At 41.3% G+C, this 21,037-nt stretch overlaps 1 protein-coding gene across 1 annotated transcript in view; it reads right to left on the bottom strand.

Annotated features, from left to right (window-relative positions):
- Positions 1 to 6,618: 6,618 nt before the first annotated feature.
- Positions 6,619 to 21,037, bottom strand: part of CMYA5 (cardiomyopathy associated 5) — a 327,862-nt gene continuing 313,443 nt past the window's right edge. The window contains exon 3 of the mRNA XM_082621622.1: positions 6,619 to 6,811. Within this exon, the coding sequence (XP_082477748.1) occupies positions 6,699 to 6,811 (113 nt within the window). The 3' untranslated portion in view covers positions 6,619 to 6,698. The remainder of the gene's footprint in view (positions 6,812 to 21,037) is intronic.

A 21,037-nucleotide genomic window follows, 5' to 3' on the forward strand; every position in this document is an offset into this window, starting at 1 on the left:
GCCACTCTCTCACTTCACCCCAGCTTACCCTTCCCCCACCCCGTGTCCTCAAGTCCATTCTCTACATCTGTGTCTTTATTCCTGTCCTGCCCCTAGGTTCTTCAGAAACTTCTTTTTTTTTCAGATTCCATATATATGTGTTAGCATACAGTATTTGCTTTTCTCTTTCTGACTTACTTCACTATGTATGACAGACTCTAGGTCCATCCACCTTACTGCAAATAATTCAATTTCGTTTCTTTTTATGGCTGAGTAATATTCCATTGTATATATATGCCACATCTCCTTTATCCATTCATCAGTCAATGGACACATAGGTTGCTTCCATGTCCTGGCTATTGTAAATAGAGCTGCAATGAACTTTGTGGTACATGACTCTTTCTGAATTATGTTTTTCTCAGGGTATATGCCCAGTAGTGGGATTGCTGGGTCGTATGGTAGTTCTATTTTTAGTTTTTTAAGGAACCTCCATACTGTTCTCCATAGTGGCTGTATCAATTTACATCTGACCAACAGTGCAAGAGGGTTCCCTTTTCTCCACACCCTCTCCAGCATTTATTGTTTGTAGATTTTTTGATGATGGCCATTCTGACTGCTGTGAGGTGATACCTCATTGTAGTTTTGATTTGCATTTCTCTAATGATTAGTGATGTTGAGCATCCTTTCATGTGTTTGTTGGCAATCTGTATATCTTCTTTGGAGAAATGTCTATTTAGGTCTTCTGCCCATTTTTGGATTGGGTTGTTTGTTTTTTTGATATTGAGCTGCATGAGCTGCTTGTAAATTTTGGAGATTAATTCTTTGACAGTTGCTTCATTTGCAAATATTTTCTCCCATTCTGAGGGTTGTCTTTTTGTTTTGTTTATGGTTTCCTTTGCTGGGCAAAAGCTTTGAAGTTTCATTAGGTCCCATTTGTTTAGTTTTGTTTTTATTTCCATTTCTCTAGGAGGTGGGTCAAAAAGGATTTTTCTGTGATTTTTGTCCTAGAGTGTTCTGCCTATGTTTTCCTCTAAGAGTTTTATAGTGTCTGCTCTTCTATTTAGGTCTTTAATCCATCTTGAGTTTATTTTTCTGTATGGTGTTAGGAAGTGTTCTACTTTCTTTCTTTTACATGAAGCTGTCCAGTTTTCCCAGCACCACTTATTGAAGAGGCTGTCTTTTCTCCATTGTATATTCTTGCCTCCTTTATCAGAGATAAGGTGACCATAGGTGGGTGGGTTTATCTATGGGCTTTCTATCCTGTTCCATTGATCTATATTTCTGATTTTGTGCCAGTACCATACTGTCTTGATTACTGTAGCTTTGTAGTATAGTCTGAAGTCAGGGAGCCTGATTCCTCCAGCTCCATTTTTCTTCCTCAAGATTGCTTTGGCTGTTCGGGGTCTTTTGTGTTTCCATGCAAATTGTGAAGTTTTTGTCTGGTTCTGTGAAAAATGCCATTGGTAGCTTGATAGGGATTGCATTGAATCTGTAGATTGCTTTGGGTAGTATAGTCATTTTCACAATGTTGATTCTTCCCATCCAAGAACATGGTATATCTCTCCATCTGTTTGTATCATCTTTAAAACTCTGCAAGCCAGAAGGGAGTGGCAGGACATATTTAAAGTGATGAAAGGTAAAAACCTACAACCAAGATTACTCTACCCAACAAGGATCTCATTCAGATTCAGTGGAGAAATTAAAACCTTCACAGACAGGCAAAAGCTAAGAGAATTCAGCACCACCAAACCAGCTTTACAACAAATGCTAAAGGAACTTCTCTAGGCAGGAAACACAAGAGAAAGTAAAGACAATAACAAACTCAAAAGAATTAAGAAAATGGTAATAGGAACACACATATCGATAACTACCTTAAATGTAAATGGATTAAATGCTACAACCAAAAAACATAGACTGGCTGAATGGATACAAAAACCATACCTGTATATATGCACTCTACAAGAGACCCACTTCAGACCTAGGGAGACATACAGACTGAAAGTGAGGGCATGGAAAAAATATTCCATGCAAATGGAAATCAAAAGAGAGCTGGAGTAGCAATTCTCATATCATACAAAATAAACTTTAAAATAAAGACTATTACAAGAAACAAAGAGGGACACTACATAATGATCAAGGGATCAATCCAAGAAGAAGATATAACAATTGTAAATATTTATGCACCCAACATAGGAGCACCTCAATATATAAGGCAAATGCTAACATCCATAAAAGGGGAAATTGATAGTAACACAATCATAGTAGGGGACTTTAACACCCCACTTTCACCAATGGACAGATCATCCAAAATGAAAATAAATAAGGAAACAAAGGCTTTAAATGACACATTAAACAAGATGGACTTAATTGATATTTATAGGACATTCCATCCAAAAAACAACAGAATACACTTTCTTCTCAAGTGCTCATAGAACATTTTCCAGGATAGATCATATCTTGGGTCACAAATCAAGCCTTGGTAAACTTAAGAAAATTGAAATTGTATCAAGTGTCTTTTCCAAACACAATGCTATGAGACTAGATATCAGTTACAGGAGAAAAATAAATCTGTAAAAAATACAAACACATGGAGGCTAAAAATACACTATTAATTAACCAAGAGATCACTGAAGAAATCAAAAAGGAAATTAAAAAATACCTAGAAACAAATGACAATGAAAACACGATGACCCAAAACCTATGGGATGCAACAAAAGCAGTTCTAAGAGGGAAGTTTATAGCAATACAATCCTACTTCAAGAAACAAGAAATGGGACTTCCCTGGTGGTGCAGTGGTTAGGAATCTGCCTGCCACTGCAGGGGACATGGGTTCTAGCCCTGGTCTGGGAAGATCCCACATGACGTGGAGCAACTAAGCCCATGAGCCACAACTACAGAGCCCACGTGCCACAACTACTGAAGCCCATGGACCTAGAGCCTGTGCTCTGCAAGAAGAGAAGCCACCACAATGAGAAGCCCACGCACCACAATGAAGAGTAGCCCCCACTCACCGCAACTAGAGAAAGCCTACGCGCAGCAATGAAGACCCAACGTGGCCAAAAATAAATAAATAAATAAATTTATATATATATAAAAAGAAACAAGACATGTCTCAAATAAACAACCTAACCTCACACCTAAAGCAATTAGAGAAAGAAGATTAAAAAAACAACAAAGTTAGCAGAAGGAAAGAAATAATAAAAATCAGATCACAAATAAATGAAAAAGAAATGAAGGAAACTATAGCAAAGATCAACAAAACTAAAAGCTGGTTCTTTGAGAAGATAAACAAAATTGATAAACCATTAGCCAGATTCATCAAGAAAAAAAGGGAGAAGACTCAAATCAATAGAAACAGAAATGTAAAAGAAGTAACAACTGACACTGCAGAAATACAAAGGATCATGAGAGATTACTACAAGCAAGTATATGTCAATAAAATACACAACCTGGAAGAAATGAACACATCCTTAGAAAAGCACAACTTTCCAAGACTGAACCAGGAAGAAATAGAAGATATAAACAGACCAATCACAAGCACTGAAATTGAGACTGTGATTAAAAATCTTCCAGCAAACAAAAGCCCAGAACCAGATGGCTTCACAGGCGAATTCTATCAAACATTTAGAGAAGAGCGAACACCTGTCCTTCTTAAACTCTTCCAAAATATAGCAGAGGAAGGAACACTCCCAAACTTATTCTACGAGGCCACCATCACCCTGAGAGCAAAACCAGACAAAGATGTCACAAAGAAAACTACAGGCCAATATCACTGATGAACATAGATGCAAAAATCCTCAACAGAATACTAGCAAACAGAATCCAACAGCACATTAAAAGGATCATACAACATGACCAAGTGGGGTTTATTCCAGGATTGCAAGGATTCTTCAATATATGCAAATCAATCAATGTGATAAACCATATTAACAAATTGAAGGAGAAAAACCATATGATCATTTCAATAGATGCAGAAAAAGCTTTTTACAAAATTCAACACCCATTTATGAGAAAAACCCTGCAGAAAGTAGGCATAGAGGGAACTTACCTCAACATAGTAAAGGCTATATATGACAAACCCACAGCCAACATTGTTCTCAATGACAAAAAACTGAAACCTTTTCCTCTAAGATCTGGAGCAAGACAAGGTTGTCCACTCTCACCACTAATATTCAACATAGTTTTTGAAGTTTTAGCCACAGCAATTAGAGAAGAAAAAGAAATAAAAGTAATCCAAATTGGAAAAGAAGAAGTAAAGCTGTCACTGTTTGCAGATGACATGATCCTATATAGAGAGATTCCTAAATATGCTACCAGAAAACTACTAGAGCTAATCAATGAATTTGGTAAAGTAGGATACAAAATTAATGCACAGAAATCCCTTGATTTCCTCAGTGATCTCTTGGTTATTTATTAGTGTATTATTTAGCCGCCATGAGTTTGTATTTTTTACAGATTTTTCCCTGTAATTGATATCTAGTCTCATAGCGCTGTGGTCAGAAAAGATACTTGATATGATTTCAACTTTCTTAAATTTACCAAGGCTTGATTTGTGAACCCAAGATATGATCTATCCTGGAAAATGTTCCATGAGCACTTGAGAAGAAAGTGTACTGTTGTTTTTGGATGGAATGTCCTATAAATATCAATTAAGTCCATCTTGTTTAATGTGTCATTTAAAGCTTGTGTTTCCTTATTTATTTTCATTTTGGATGATCTGTCCATTGGTGAAAGTGGGGTGTTAAAGTCCCCTACTATGATTGTGTTACTGTCAATTTCCCCTTTTATGGATGTTAGCATTTGCCTTATGTATTGAGGTGCTCCTATGTTGGGTGCATAAATATTTACAATTGTTATATCTTCTTCTTGGATTGATCCCTTGATCATTATGTAGTGTCCCTCTTTGTTTCTTGTAATAGTCTTTATTTTAAAGTTTATTTTGTCTGATATGAGAATTGCTACTCCAGCTCTCTTTTGATTTCCATTTGCATGGAATATCTTTTTCCATGCCCTCACTTTCAGTCTGTATGTCTCCCTAGGTCTGAAGTGGGTCTCTTGTAGAGTGCATATATACAGGTATGGTTTTTGTATCCATTCAGCCAGTCTATGTTTTTTGGTTGTAGCATTTAATCCATTTACATTTAAGGTAGTTATCGATATGTATGTTCCTATTACCATTTTCTTAATTGTTTTGGGTTTGTTATTGTAGGTCTTTTCCTTCTCTTGTGTTTCCTGCCTAGAGAAGTTCCTTTAGCATTTGTTGTAAAGCTGGTTTGGTGGTGCTGAATTCTCTTAGCTTTTGCTTGTCTGTGAAGGTTTTAATTTCTCCATTGAATCTGAATGAGATTCTTTTTTTTTTTTTTTTAGTTTTTTTTTTTTTTTTTTTTTTTTTTTAGTTTCTGCTTTATAACAAAGTGAATCAGTCATACATATACATCTGTTCCCACATCCCTTCCCTCATGCATCTCCCTCCCTCCCACCCTCCCCATCCCACCCCTCCAGGCAGTCACAGAGCACCGAGCTGATCTCCCTGTGCTCTGCGGCTGCTTCCCTGCTGGGTAGAGTAATCTTGGCTGTAGGGTTTTCCCTTTCATCACTTAAATATGTCCTGCCACTCCCTTCTGGTTTGCAGAGTTTCTGCTGCAAGATCGGCTGTTAACCTTATGTGGAATCCCTTGTATGTTATTTGTTGTTTTTCCCTTGCTGCTTTTAATATGTTTTCTTTGTATTTAATTTTTGATAGTTTGATTAATGTGTCTTGGTATGTTTCACCTTGTATTTATCCTGTATGGGACTCTCTGCACTTCCTGGACTTGATTGACTATTTCCCATATTAGGGAAGTTTTCAACTATAATCTCTTCAAATATTTTCTCAGTCCCTTTCTTTTTCTCTTCTTCTTCTTCTTCTGGGACCCCTATAGTTCGAATGTCAGTGTGTTTAATGTTGTCCCAGAGGTCTCTGAGACTGTCCTCATTTCTTTTCATTCTTTCTCCTTTATTCTGCTCTGCAGTAGTTATTTCCCATATTTTATCTTCCAGGTCACTTCTCCGTTCTTCTGCCTCAGTTATTCTGCTATTGATTCCTTCTAGAGAATTTTCAATTTCATTTATTGTGTTGTTCATCATTGTTTGTTTGCTCTTTAGTTCTTCTAGTTCCTTTTTAAACGTTTCTTCTATTTTCTCCATTCTATTTCCAAGATTTTGGATCATCTTTACTCTCATTATTTTGAATTCTTTTTCAGGTAGGCTGCCTATTTCCTCTCCTTTTATTTGGTCTGGTGGGTTTTTGCCTTGCTCCTTCATCTGCTGTGTGTTTCTCTGTCTTCTCATTTTACTTAACTTACTGTGTTTGGGGTCTCCTTTTTGCAGGCTGCAGTTTCGTAGTTCCTGTTGTTTTTGGTGTCTGCCCCAGTGGCTAAGGTTGGTTCAGTGGGTTGTGTAAGCTTCCTACACAGTGGAGGGGACTGGTGCCTGTGTTCTGGTGGATGAGGCTGCATCTTGTCTTTCTGGTGGCCACAACCGCATCCAGTGGTGTGTTTTGTGGTGTCTGTGACCTTATTATGATTTTAGGCAGCCTCTCTGCTAATGAGTGGGGTTGTGTTCCTGTCTTGCTAGTTGTTTGGCATAGGGTGTCCAGCACTGTAGCTTGCTGGTCATTGAGTGGAGCTGGGTCTTAGCGTTGAGATGGAGATCTCTGGGAGAGCTTTCACTGTTTGATATTATGTGGAGCTGGGAGGTGTCTGGTGGACCAATGTGCTGAACTTGGCTCTCCCACCTAAGAGGCACAGTCCTGACATGTGGCCAGAGCACCAAGGCCCTGTCAGCCACACAGCTGAGAAGAAAAGGGAGGAAAAAAAAAAAAAAAGAAAGAAGAAAAAGTAAAATAAAATGAAATAAATTTATTAAAATAAAAAATTAAACAAAATTATTAAAAATTAAAAAAATTAAAAAGTAATAAAAAAAGAAAGAAGAGAGCAACCAAACCAAAAAACAAATCCACCAATGATAATCACAAGTGCTAAAAACTATACTAAAAAAAAAAAGACAGAACCCTAGGACAAATGGTAAAAGCAAAGCTATACAGACAAAATCACAGAAAGAGGCACACAGATACACACTCACAAAAAGAGAAAAAGGAAAAAAAATCTATATATTAAAAAAAAGGAAGAGAGCAAGCAAATTAATAAACAAATCTACCAATGATAATAAACTCTAAATAGTAAACTAAGGTAAACATAAAACCAGAAACAAATTAGATGCAGAAAGCAACCCCCAAGTCTACAGGTGCTCCCAAAGTCCACTGCCTCAATTTGGGATGATTCATTGGCTATTCAGGTATTCCACAGATGCAGGGTACATTAAGTTTATTGTGGAGATTTAATCCGCTGCTCCTGAGGATGCTGGGAGAGATTTCTCTTTCTCTTCTTTGTTTGCACAGCTCCTGGGGTTCAGCTTTGGATTTGGCTCTGCCTCTGTGTGAAGGTCGCCTGAGGGTGTCTGTTCTTCTCTCAGACAGGACAGGGTTAAAGTAGCAGCTGATTCGGGGGCTCTGGCTCACTCAGGCCTGGGGGAGGGAGGGGTACAGATGCGGAGCGAGCCTGCGGCAGCAGAGGCCAGCGTGACATCGCTCCAGCCTGAGGTCGTGTATTCTCCCGGAGAAGTTGTCCCTGGATTACAGGACCCTGGCAGTGGTGGGCTGCACAGGTTCCCGGGAGGGGCAGTGTGGATAGTGACCTGTGCTTGCACACAGGCTTCTTGGTGGCTGCAGCAGCAGCCTTAGAGTCTCATGCCCATCTCTGGGGTCCGCCCTGATAGCCGTGGCTTGCGAACGTCTCTGGAGCTCGTTTAGGCGGTGCTCTGAATCCCCTCTCCTCGTGCACCAGGAAACAATGGTCTCTTGCCTCTTTGGCAGGTCCAGACATTTTCCTGGACTCCCTCCCAGCTAGCTGTGGCGCACTAGCCCCCTTCAGGCTGTGTTCACACAGCCAACCCCAGTCTTCTCCCTGGGATGTGGCCTCTGAAGCCCAAGCCTCAGCTCCCAGTCCCCACCTGCCCCAGAGGGTGAGCAGACAAGCCTCTCAGGCTGGTGAGTGCCGGTCGGCACCGATCCTCTGTGCGGGAATCTCTCCGCTTTGCCCTCCGCACCCCTGTTGCTGTGCTCTCCTCTGTGAATCCGAAGCTTCCCCCTCCACCACCTGCAGTCTCCGCCCGTGAAGGGCCTTCCTAGTGTGTGGAAACTTTTCCTCCTTCACAGCTCCCTCCCAGAGGTGCAGGTCTCATCCTTATTCTTTTGTCTCTGTCTTTTTTGTTTTTCTTTTGCCCTACCCAGGTACGTGGGGAGTTTCTTGCCTTTTGGGAGGTCTGAGGTCTTCTGCCAGCGTTCAGTAGGTGTTCTGTAGGAGTTGTTCCACATGTACATGTATTTCTGATGTATCTGTGGGGAGGAAGGTGATCTCCATGTCTTATCCTCCATCATCTTGAAGGTCTCCCCCTTCTCCACTAGAATTCTTGAAGGGAATAGAAATGGAAGATAATTACTAACATTTAAAGATGGTTTGAAGGGAGTATGGTTTACACTGTAATGTGTGATGACATTTATGCCACAGCACTGGAAAATGTAGACTTTGGACTATTATTTAGTTTAGTGTTAATAACAAAGAAAGTTCCTTTTTTTTTTTTAAATTGAGGTATAGTTGTTTTACAATGTTGAGTTAGTTTCAACAAAGGAAGTTTCTTGATTAAGTGACAGGAAAATAGCTTCCCTGGAAACTAGTCAACACCAATAAGGGCCTAGTAAATGAAGCAGGGGGCTTTTGATTAGTGTACAATTAAAAGTAAAAAACTTTTTCATAGAACTCAGAAAAAGATACTTTGCCTTAGCAATTAGGCACTGAAGATTAGTGAAGCAAGAAAAGAAGTGTGTAAAATCACTCATTTTCAATCTCACTAAGGGTCTAAGTAGACTATTTTAAAAATTCTTATTAAGCTTCTTTAATATACTTTACTAAATACTGTGTAAAAATTCCTTAGAAAAATAGCCAGAAGTGCAATTGTGAGGACATTTATTACCAGTAACTATGTCTACCCAGCTTGAAGTCCAGAGAGAGTTTTGACAACTAGCATTTCTTAAGGTAATTGCACTGCTTCATTAAACAATACATTAATCCATCCAAATGGTGGTTCCTACAAAGTCTAGTGATAAGAATGATTATTGTTCCAGGGAAATCCCAAACTTAGTGCCAGATGTCTAACTGTATTTGCTAAGAAAATATGATGCAAACTGCAATGAAATAATAGGACATAAAGCAAACTTGTAAAATATGCTAAAATTATATTCATTTGGATGTGAGAAGTTTAGAATTGGGGATGATTTGATTTGAATTGGATTGACATTCATCTATGGGGAAAAAATGTTTGTAAGCAAGTGAATAGTATTACTCGAATTCCTGGGGGCATGTTTAACTTTACTAAAATAACTAACACATGAAGGATTTTAGTAGTTAACTGTCAACAGGAAACTTGGTACTGCTAATTACAAATGAGCCCTAACAAGTTTGTAAAGAAGCTGGACCATATATATAAATATTTTTTCCAACTCTAAATCATAAAATTCTGTAGGTGTTGCTATCCAATCATTGACAAAAGTGTTGAGTTAGAAAGAATATTTGCCTATCAATCATGAAATCTGAATTAGAGTTTCTTCTCTTTAATGTAATCAGCTATCCAACAAATAATTATTTTGTGCCTGTTCATTACTTCACTCAACAAATATTTCTCAACAGTCTTCAAGAATGTGCCCAGCACTGTGTTAGACAATGGCCATACAAAGATGAATGAAACACAGTTCTTGTTCTTCAGCTCACAGTCTGCTGTGAGAAATACAGAAATACAGAGGATATAAATAATATGATAAAGGCTATAACAGATATGTGTCCTAAGAAATAAGGAAATGCTGAGGAGAAAGCAACTTATAGTTAGAGAGAATTGGAAGAATCTTCCTAGAAGAGCTGGCTTTTCACTGGGGTCATGAAGGATGAGGAGGTATTCTCCATGTGGCAAAGTAAGGGTAGAACATTGCAGGCAGAGTGAATGCATGTTATGTGCAAGACCATGGAGGGAGATGTCAAGATGATGTCTGGGGTCCTGACCTGGGCCACGTGGCAGACTGTAGTGCCATTCTCTGAGATATGAGGGGTAGATGATGGTTTGCCTTGGCCATGTTGAGGTTAAGCCACCTTTAAGACATTCAAGTGGAACTGTCCATTAGGAGCTTAGTTACAAGGGTCTGTAACTCAAGAGAGAGGTCGATAGGTGTGGCCTCATTAATTTACAGGTAGCAGCTAAAGCTGTAGGTGTAGATGAGACTGCCTAAGAAGCGTGTGTCAGATGAGGAAAAAACACTGAGGAACACTAATGTTCAGAATCAGTAGAGGAGAAGGCAGAGATAAAGATAGAGAGAAGTAAAAGAAAACTGGGAAAGTGTGGTATCAGGGAGGCATGGTGAATAGTATCAATACCTTGGAGAGGTCAAGCAAGATAAGAACTGAAAACTGTGCTTCGGCTTATCAACATGGAGGTCATTGGTGACTCTGTTGAAAGCATTTAATGGAGTAGTGTGGGTGAAAGAAAAACAGGGTACTGCCATTTGAGGAGTGAGGATGACAGAATAGGAAGTGGAGAATAAAGATAATGATAAAAGTAAGATAACTTTCAAGAATCTTGCCTGTGATGTGGAAGGTGGAGATAGGGCAGTAATTATTGGGAGAGATAGGAACATATTTTGACGTAGATGGAACAGAGCTGCCAGGGAGGGAGTTGATGGTATGTGATTTTTCTTAATCAGGAGGCATTAAAATTATAACTAGTATCATGTGGTGGTCTATTAAATTTGGTATTTTATGTTTTCTTATAATAGTTTTTCATTTTCTGTATTACAACAGAAGCTTCACAAGAATGAAGGCTGTCTGTGTTAAGACAGTAACAGAATTCCCATCCCAGGGGTTCATTACCTCCTATAACATGAAGTCCAGAGGGAGAGGGTTGCAGGGGTGATTCAGTGAATTAACAACCTTATGCCTCTGGATCAGCTGTTGAACTTCCCTCGTGGTTATTGCAGCTCCTAACGTCATATCTTTACATGACATCATCCAAGAGTAGGAAGCAAGGGGACAGTGAGGCTTCTGCTCTTGTATCTCTCTCAATCTCCAACCACTGCTCATTTTTCCATGAGGAAGACCTTTCCCAGCAGCACCCAAATAGACTTCTTTCTCCTCAAGTCTTATTGTCCAGGAATGGGTCACAGACATATCCGTGTCTTTTCTGTCAGGAAGGGTGGGAAAGGGACGACTGGTGTTTTCAGCCTCCATTGTGGGAGTGGGCTCGACCAGGAAGGAAGAGGGAGAGGAGGGTGGATTACAGACCAGGCCAACATGGTCACCACAGGCTCTGTGTCTCTCACTCTGCTAGTGCCCCCTGCAGGGCTGGGTGCTTACAAGTGGGTCTTTGGCAAATGGTCCTTATTCACTTTTGAGGTTCATAGCTCAAATAGGCGAAGCTAGAAGAGAAGTGATGAACTGGTACATGAGAATAGGAGGGAGGGGGTGGGGAAATATAATGGACTTAGGGAAAAGAGGATGGGCAAAAAGAGACGAAATAACTTCAGTTTCCATGGGTTTAATGTGAAGAATACTCTTAATATATAAGAAGTTCTAGACCAGGGGTTGGCAAACTGTGACCCACAGGCCAAATCTGGCTTACCACCTGTTTCCGTAGGGTCGACAAGTTAAGGGGAGTTTTGACATTTTTAAGTGGCTGCAGAAAAAAAGATTATAAATAAGAGTGTTATTTATGACGTGAAAATTATGTACATTTCAGATTTCAAGGTCTATAAATAAAATTGTGTTGGAACACAGCCATGTTCACTTGTCTACGGCTGCTTTTGTGACACAACCACAAAGCTGGGGAGTTGCAACCAAGTCCCTGTGGATTACAAAGCCCTAAAGTCTTTACTCTCTGGCTCTTCATGGGAAAAGTGACTGGCCCCTCTTCTAGGCCATACGTTTTCTGAAATCCTATCCATTATGTTAGACTTAATTATTAAGCAGAAGAAAGGAAGGGAAGGAAGAGGAAGCAAATATTAGCAGACTCCTGTTGCTGATTCCATTTCTTACTCTCCTGTCTTCTATTAAGACCTAGGAGTTGAGGGGCACGGGGCATGAGCATCACATCTTACCTCCTAGTACCACAAACTAACAAATATTAAATCTACCCTTCCTCTCCTTCCTCTCTCTAGGTACAGTATTCTGCCAGTGGTATTAACATGGACCAGCTTTACATCAGTCTCAGGAGAAACGGGAGGGGGTTGGTCATTGACTTGAAAAATCTGTCTAATGAAAATATTCTTCCTTTTATGGGTCTAGGGAAATGTGAACTGCAGACCTTTTATATTGCCACTTGAGCGTTAAATTTCATTGGTAGATAGCATGTGTTTCATCATACATGTCAGTTAAAAATGAGATTCCGCCTTGCATAATTCTCAGAAAGAGATTTGCTTCTGGTGTTCTGGCATGTCCCTTCACAGAAATAATTCTGAGTATGGATGTAATTGCCAGTGATATTGATGACTTTGGCTGCTGCATTTAAAAAGTGACCAGTGGGAAAGCAAAGTAGACGTGACAAATCCAATAAAGGAAAAGTTTCAGCAGAAAAAGCAGAAGTGAGCAAAGGTAGCAGAGGAATTGGGGGAAGAAGGAGAGAAAAAGGGGAAGGCAAGGTGAGGAGGCAGCCAAGAGTCCCTCAAGAACAAGCTCATTGTGTGCAGGGGTGTTGAGTGCTGGTTCTTTTTTAAAGGACCCGTCAAAGAGTCCCACGTTCCATATGATACCTTCATTTTTCTTTCTTACACACATACCCTCTCTCCCTCTCTCTTTCTCTCTCTCTCCAGAATGTAAGAGCTCCTTTCCCAGTGCCCTCTGATTGGAGCACGCTGTTCAGTGAGGGTCCTGGAAGTCACCAGTGGCAGCACAGACTTTGGTACTAGTCCTCTGAGGATTACTATCCCTCTTATCTTGGTCACAGCAGCAGTCTTTCAACACTATCTGTATATCTGATAAGCAGCTTAGTTAAGCAGCTAAAATCAAGGCCTGCAGGCTTGCCCCAGCACACCCAAACAGGGCTTTTCCTGTGACATTATGACTAATTTTTTTTTTTTTTTTTTTTTTTTTTCCTTACGTGGGCCTCTCACTGTTGTGGCCTCTCCCGTTGTGGAGCACAGGCTCCGGACGCACAGGCTCAGCAGCCATGGCTCACAGGCCCAGCCACTCCACGGCATGTGGGATCCTCCCAGACCGGGGCACGAACCCATGTCCCCTGCATCAGCAGGCGGACTCTCAACCACTGCGCCACCAGGGAAGCCCTGTGACTAATTTTTTATCTTCATTTGCACAACACAACTTACTTATACATATGTACTTATATGCATATTCATGCATGCATAAATATGTATGGATATGCATAAGTACACACACACACACACACCATCCTTATCTCTTTTCTGTGGAAGAGTCTTAGTAACTCACATAATAATAGTAATCAACTTTATCTCATTCAGATACAGAGTCCTGTCATATCTTTGATCTCATTTAATCTTCACAACACTGAAGTGAGATAGATAAGATGGTTAAAATTCCCACTGTACAGACTAGAAAACTAAAGGTCAGGGAGGTTGAACAACCTACCCAAGGGAATGCTGAAGCTTGGCCTCAAACTCAAGTCTCTGACCCCAGGCCAAGTGCCTTTCTACTCTACTGCACTGGCTTCTAGAGAATGAATGATCAATGCAAAAACCCCTGCTTCCTGGGCAGGCTAAGGGAAGGGAAGCCATAAGAATGAATTTCTTGCTGTTAATTTAATTTATTTTCCTCTAATATATTATATGAAACCAAAAACTCAGTTTTCCAGTATTAGCTTTTCTTTCTCTACACTTTTTAAAGACCATTGCCATAATGGTTGTGGTCACCAGCACAGTGTATCATGACCTAGCCCTGTCCTGTGAAGGAATGCTGGGTCTGATCTGGAGAGGTGGCACATGGAGTCACACCTGGGTTTGAAACCCCGCTCATCACTCTCTAGATGTATGGCCTTAGAAGGTGTATGGTCTCTTAAAACTTTTGCTGGGGGAGAGGGTGGTGTCTCCATTTCCTCACTGGGAAATGGGAATGATATCTACCTTGCGAGTTGTATGAGAACCAGCTCCAGGATGGTGTCTGACATACTGTAACTTTCAATTAAGAGTGGTTGTTTATTCCTAGGTTGAGACTCTGACTTCAGGGACCTGAAGACTCCCAGGATGTGTGAATCTGAAACATTTCTGAGAAGAGCTGCTGAAAATAAGCAGGGGTATTGTCCTGGTTAGGAATGCAGTAGGCTCTGCAGCCATAATGGCTTTGATCCTGATTCCATACTGTGTGCCCTTAGGAAGGCCTGTGATGGCTCTGTTCCTTAGACTGAAGTGTCATTCAAAAGATGGAGATGCTAATGGTACCGATTGTAAGATGAGTGGAGTTGCCAATAGCACTTTCTGGGTGAGAGAATAAATATAAGCATTTAACCTAGTGCCTGACACAAAGTGGTTTCATTATTACTTTCATTTGGGGGGGATGAGGTTCAGGTATTTCTGTTTTAAATTGAGTTTGTTAATCTATTATCCTCTGGAGCTTAAATGAGAGGAAATGGGGAAAGAGTAGGTTGCCTTGACAATTTTAAACAAGTAGAGCATATTCTGTTAGAGAAAGTACACCCAACCCTCTTGTAAAAAGAAGGGAAAGACAGCAGGACTTAGAGGAAATTTTAATTACTCTGACTACAAGCAGAATTAATGCTTTTGCTGCCTTGGTTACCTAGGGCAAAAACTGAGCTCAAAATCAAGGAGGAGGCTGTGCTATTATATATAGAAACTCTGTAATCTCACTCCTGGGTAACTCTATGTGTGTGCAGGTACAGTTAGATATGTTGGCCAACATACAGATCAGAAAAATAGAGAGTTTTGGAGGCTGGTAAAGGCTAAGGAAAATCCCAGGATAAAAATATCCTCAATCCACAACTGTAATTGACTCTGGGGAATAATTATTCTGCTATAATCAGGGTCTGTGGGACATCATGGAATGTTATGATTCTGAGATTTGCTTGTTGCAGAATAGATGTTTGTTTACTTTTCCTTTTTTTCCTCTATGTTTCTTTAATAAATATTCCTGTTCAATTAAGGCTGGTGTTCATCCAACTGAGGAAATCAATGGTAACCTATGCACCTGTCTTGGGGAAAGGTTCGCCCTGTTCTTAGGTGGAGTCTTGTGTTGAGAGAAGTGTGACATCCTCATAGAGTAGTTTGGTCCAGAGCATCCCAAGTCCAGTACCATAAAAAGAAAATGGGAGAGATGTGGGCTTTGTAGTCTGATCCTTATATAAGCGAATAAATAAAGCATGAAAAAAAGGATGTATCAGACTTGTCAACAGGGCTGTTTCCACTGTTGTTATGAAAGGAATTTATGACACTGAGAAGGTGTTCTTTCATGATCTAGCCTCTCTTTATGTACCTTTTTGGGACATAAGGTAAATTATGACTTTACAACGATTTGAGTAAATGAGCTTCATAAATCAGGAGAAAAGACTGGCTTGATAGCGTACTTTTTTGTGTATTGAGACAACTATATTTTCACCTGGGTAGCTGAAAGGTAAATGTACTGGACTTATGTATTAAGACCAGAGGCTTTTTAATAATGATATGGGAAGGAATATTGTTTTGAAACTTGCTTGTGGTTATAACTGCTATTTAAATCTCTACAAAAATTGGAAGAAAAATAATTGTGATTGAATTTTTATTTAAAATGTTGTTGCATGAAGACTTTTGTTTCTGGTAGTATATTAGAACAAGATGCCCTGAATGATCCTCCTAGTAAAAACAGTTAACATTTCAGAGTAGAAAATATTTTAAAAATTAGATCGATTACTGAGCTGTAAGAAAGCAAGAAATTCATAGAGGCCAAATATAAAGTTAGAGCCTGAATCCTAAAAGGTAGATGAGCACCGAAGTCAGCTTTTACACTGAGAGTATCTGATAAACCTTGAGAAATTAAACTTTTGTTTTATCAGCTTCACAGGTTGAAGGGATAAAAAAAAGCCTTAGGCCCTCTTAGGATGAAGAGACTAATAGGAGGACGCCCTCCCCCATGTAAAGCTGAGACCTGAAGGAGTCACACTCTTAGTACAAGAGTGGATTAGAAATAAACCCTCTGTTCGGAAGGGGAGAACAAGAAATCTTGGCTGTCTTGATTTTAGCTCTGGTGTAGGGGAGAAAATCTTCCCCCTGAGCAGTTGTACCTATAGCTATCCTTCATGTGGGTTTTTTGTTTGTTTGTTTTTGCCTTTTCCCACAAAGTTAAAAAATTTAATGTTTTATAACTTACAGAGAAGTCAAAAGTACAATGAACAGTTCTAGAGTCACCAGTTTCTCTATACATAAGCCAATATCTATACCTACACGTGTGTGTGTGCATGCGTGCGTGTGTGTGTATAGATAAACACCTGTTTTTTTTTGGTTTGAACCAACTGAAATTAACTTATAATCACTGGACACTTTATTCTTAAATACTTCAACACTCATTTCCTAGAATAAGGACATCTTCCTATAGAATCATAGTATTATCTCATCTCAGAAAAGTAATGATAAAATGTCATTTACTATATGGTCTGTATTCTAATATTCTTAATTGTCTTCCAAATATATTTTATGACTTAAGAAAAACAGAAGCTGCCCAAAGTGCACTGAATTTGATTGTTCTGTTTCTTAAGCTTCTTTTAATTAAGAAAAGTATCCTGCCTTTTATGTGTGAGTATGACAATGAATTTTTTGAGGAATTCCAGCCAACTGTCATGTAGAATGTCCTATATTCTGAATTTTACCAATTGTTTCTCATTATTAGATTCAAGCTTAAATATTTTTGTCAAGACTGCTTCAGGGACTTCCCTGGTGACACAGTGGTTAAGAATCCACCTGCCAATTCAGGGGACACAGTTTCGATCCCTGGTCCGGGAAGATCCCACATGTCACGGAGCAATTAAGCCTGTGCACCACAACTACTGAGCCTGTGCTCTAGAGCCTGCAAGCCACAACTACTGAGCCCATGTGCCACAACTACTGAAGCCCCCACTCCTAGAGCCCGTGCTCCACAACAAGAGAAGCCACCGCAATGAGAAGCCCACACACTGCAATGAAGAGTAGCCCCCGCTCACCACAACTAGAGAAAGCCTGCACGCAGCAACGAAGACCCAGTGCAGCCAAAAATAAATAAATAGATAAATTAAAAAAAAAATTTTTTAAAAAGGAAGAATGCTTCATAGTTAATGTTGCTTCTTGTGGTTTTGTAGTGCTAAATTCATGCTACTGTATGGCGTGAAAAAATATCAGATAGAAATCTGGTAGTGTCTCCAGGCAACTCAAGTCCAAAAAAATCCTCTCTGGAGGACAAAAGCTTTAACCCAGTTCTCAAAGAATTCCTACAGATAATGTTCCAAATAATAATAATTAAAAAATTACAAAACATTCAAGGAAATAAGGCACCATAGGTGAGAGCCAACAGAAACAACTGACACAGAATCAAACTTTCACAGGCTTCCAAGCTATACAATAAGTATATTTAATATGCTTCAAGAAATAAAAGAGAAGCCTGAAAATAAGGACAAGAAACAAGACCCTGGGAAGATGGCGGAAGAGTAAGATGCGGAGATCACCTTCCTCCCCACAGATACATCAGAAATTCATCTACACGTGGAACAACTCCTACAGAACACCTACTGAACGCTGACAGAAGACCTCAGACCCCCCAAAAGGCAAGAAACTCCCCACATACCTGGATAGGGCAAAAGAAAAAAGAATAAACAGAGACAAAAGGATAGGGACGGGACCTGCACCAGTGGGAGGGAGCCGTGAAGGAGGAAAGGTTTCCACACACTACAAGCCCCTTCGCGGGCGGAGACTGCAGGTGGCGGAGGGGGAAAGCTTCGGAGTAGCGGAGGAGAGCACAGCAACAGGGGTGTGGAGGGCAAAGCGGAGAGATTCCGGCACAGAGGATCGGTGCCCTCAGGCACACACCAGCCCGAGAGGCTTGTCTGCTCCGCCACCGGGGCAGGCGGGGCTGGGAGCTGAGGCTCGGGTATCTGCTTTCAGTCGGAGCGCAGGGAGAGGACTGGGGCTGGCGGCAGGAAGAGAGCCTGAAGGGGTTAGTGCACCACGGCTAGCCCGGAGGGAGTCCGGGGAAAGGGTCTGGAGCTGCCGAAGAGGCAAGAGGCTTTTTCTTCCCTTTTGTTTCCTGGTGCGCGAGGAGAGAGCATTAAGAGGGCTGCTTTGGGAAGAGCCGGAGACGGGCGCGAGCCGCGGCTAAAGGCGCGGACCCCGGAGACGGGCGAGGGACGCTGGGGCTGCTGCTGCTGCCGCCGCCGCGGGGCCTGTGTGCGAGCGCGGGTCACTGTCTGCCCCGCCTTCCAGGGGGCCTGTGCACCCCGCCACTGCCGGGGTCCCGGAACCCGGGGACGGCTTTCCCGGGAAAGCGCACGGACCGCCTCGGGCTGCTGCAACGTCACGCCGGCCTCTGCCGCCGCAGGCCCGCCCCACACTGCGCGCCCCTCCCTCCCCTCTGCCTGAGTGAGCCAGAGCCCCCGCATCAGCGGCTCCTTTAAACCCGTCCTGTCTGAGCGAAGAACGGACGCCCTCCGGCGACCTACGCGCAGAGGCGGGGCCAGGTCCAAGGCTGAGACCCGGGAGCTGTGAGAGCAGAGAAGAGACAGGGAAATCTCTCTGTGCAGCCTCGGAGGCAGCGGATTAAACCTCCACGGTCCACTTGATGTGCCCTGCGTCTGTGGAGTGCATGAATGGACAGCGAATCATCCCAAATTGAGGAAGTGGACTTTGAGGACAAGGTTTAAGACTTTCCCCCCCTTTTCCTCTTTTTACAACGAATTATCCCAAATTGAGGAGGTGGACTTGGAGAGCAAGATTTTTTATTTTTCCCCCTGCTCTCTTTTTGTGAATGTGTATGTGTATTCTTCTGTGTAAGATTCTCTCTGTATAGCTTTGCTTCCACCATATGTCCCAGGGTTCTATCTGTCCGTTTTTTTTCAATAATTACTTTTTAATTTTAATAACGCTACTATATTTCATACTTTATTCTATTTTACTTTACCTGCTCTTTCTTTTTTTCCTACCTTCCCTTCCTCCCTCCCTCCCTCCGCCCCTCCTTTCCTTCTTTCTCTTTCTTTCCTTCTTCCCTCCCTCCCTCCCTTCTTCCTTTCACTCTTTCTTTTTCTTTCCTTCCTCCCTCCCTTCTTCCTTTCACTCTTTCTTTTTCTTTCCTTCCTCCCTCCCTCCCTCCCTCCTATCTTTCTTTCCTTCCTCCCTCCCTCCCACCCCTCTTCCTTTCACTTTCTTTTTCTTTCCTTCCTCCCTCCCTCCCTCCTGTCTTTCTTTCTTTCTTTCCTTCCTCCCTCCCTCCTGTCTTTCTTTCTTTCTTTCCTTCCTCCCTCCCTCCTGTCTTTCTTTTTTTTTTCTTTCTTTCCTTCCTCCCTCCCTTCTTCCATTCACTCTTCCTTTTTCTTTCCTTCCTCCCTCCCTCCTTTCTTTCTTCCTTCCTTCCTTTCTTTCCTTCTTCCTTTCTTTCCTTCTTCCTTTCTTTCTCTCTCTCTTTCTTTCTTCTACTAATTCTTTCTTTCTACTTTTTCTCCCTTTTATTCTGAGCCGGGTAGATGAAAGGCTCTTGGTACTGCAGCCAGGAGTCAGTGCTGTGCCTCTGAAGTGGGAGAGCCAACTTCAGGACACGGGTCCACAAGAGACCTCCCAGCTCCACATAATATCAAGCGGCAAAAATCTCCCAGAGATCTCCATCTCAACACCAGCACCCAGCTTCAGTCAATGACCAGCAAACTACAGTGCGGGTCACCCTATGCCAAGCAACTAGCAAGGCAGGAACACAACCCCACCCATTAACAGAGAGGCTGCCTAAAAACATAATAAGGCCACAGGCACCCCAAAACACACCACCAGACGTGGACCTGTCCACCAGAAAGACAAGATAGAGCCTCAACCACCAGAACACAGGCTCTAGTCCCCCCCACCAGGAAGCCTACACAACCTACTGAAACAACCTTAGCCACTGGGGACAGACACCAAAAACAACAGGAACTACGAATCTGCAGCCTGCAAAAAGGAGACCCCAAACACAGTAACATAAGCAAAATGAGAAGACAGAAAAACACACAGCAGGTGAAGGAGCAAGATAAAAACCTACCAGACCTAACAAATGAAGAGGTAATAGGCAGTCTACCTGAAAAAGAATTCAGAATAATGATAGTAAAGATGATCCAAGATTCTATTTCCAACATCCAAAATCTTGGAAATAGAATAGACAAAATGCAAGAAACAGTTAACAAGGACCTAGAAGAACTAAAGATGAATCAAGCATCGATTAAAAACACAATAAATGAAATGAAAAATACTCTAGATGGGATCAATAGCAGAATAACTAAGGCAGAAGAACGGATAAGTGAGGTGGAAGATAAAATAGTGGAAATAACCGATGCAGAGCAAAATAAAGAAAAAAGAATGAAACGAACAGAGGACAGTCTCAGAGACCTCTGGGACAACATTAAACGCACCAACATTCGAATTATAGGGGTTCCAGAAGAAGAAGAGAAAAAGAAAGGGACTGAGAAAATATTTGAAGAGATTATAGTTGAAAACTTCCCTAATATGGGAAAGGAAATAGTTAATCAAGTCCAGGAGGCACAGAGAGTCCCATACAGAATAAATCCAAGGAGAAATACGCCAAGACACATAGTAATCAAACTGTCAAAAATTAAACACAAAGAAATCATATTAAAAGCAGCAAGGGAAAAACAACAAAGAACACACAAGGGAATCCCCATCAGGTTAAGGGCTGATCTCTCAGCAGAAACTCTACAAGCCAGAAGGGAGTGGCAGGACATAATTAAAGTGATGAAGGAGAGAAACCTG

The sequence above is a fragment of the Mesoplodon mirus genome (assembly GCF_964341445.2).
Source record: "Mesoplodon mirus genome assembly, chromosome: 5".
NCBI classification, from domain to species: domain Eukaryota; kingdom Metazoa; phylum Chordata; class Mammalia; order Artiodactyla; family Ziphiidae; genus Mesoplodon; species Mesoplodon mirus.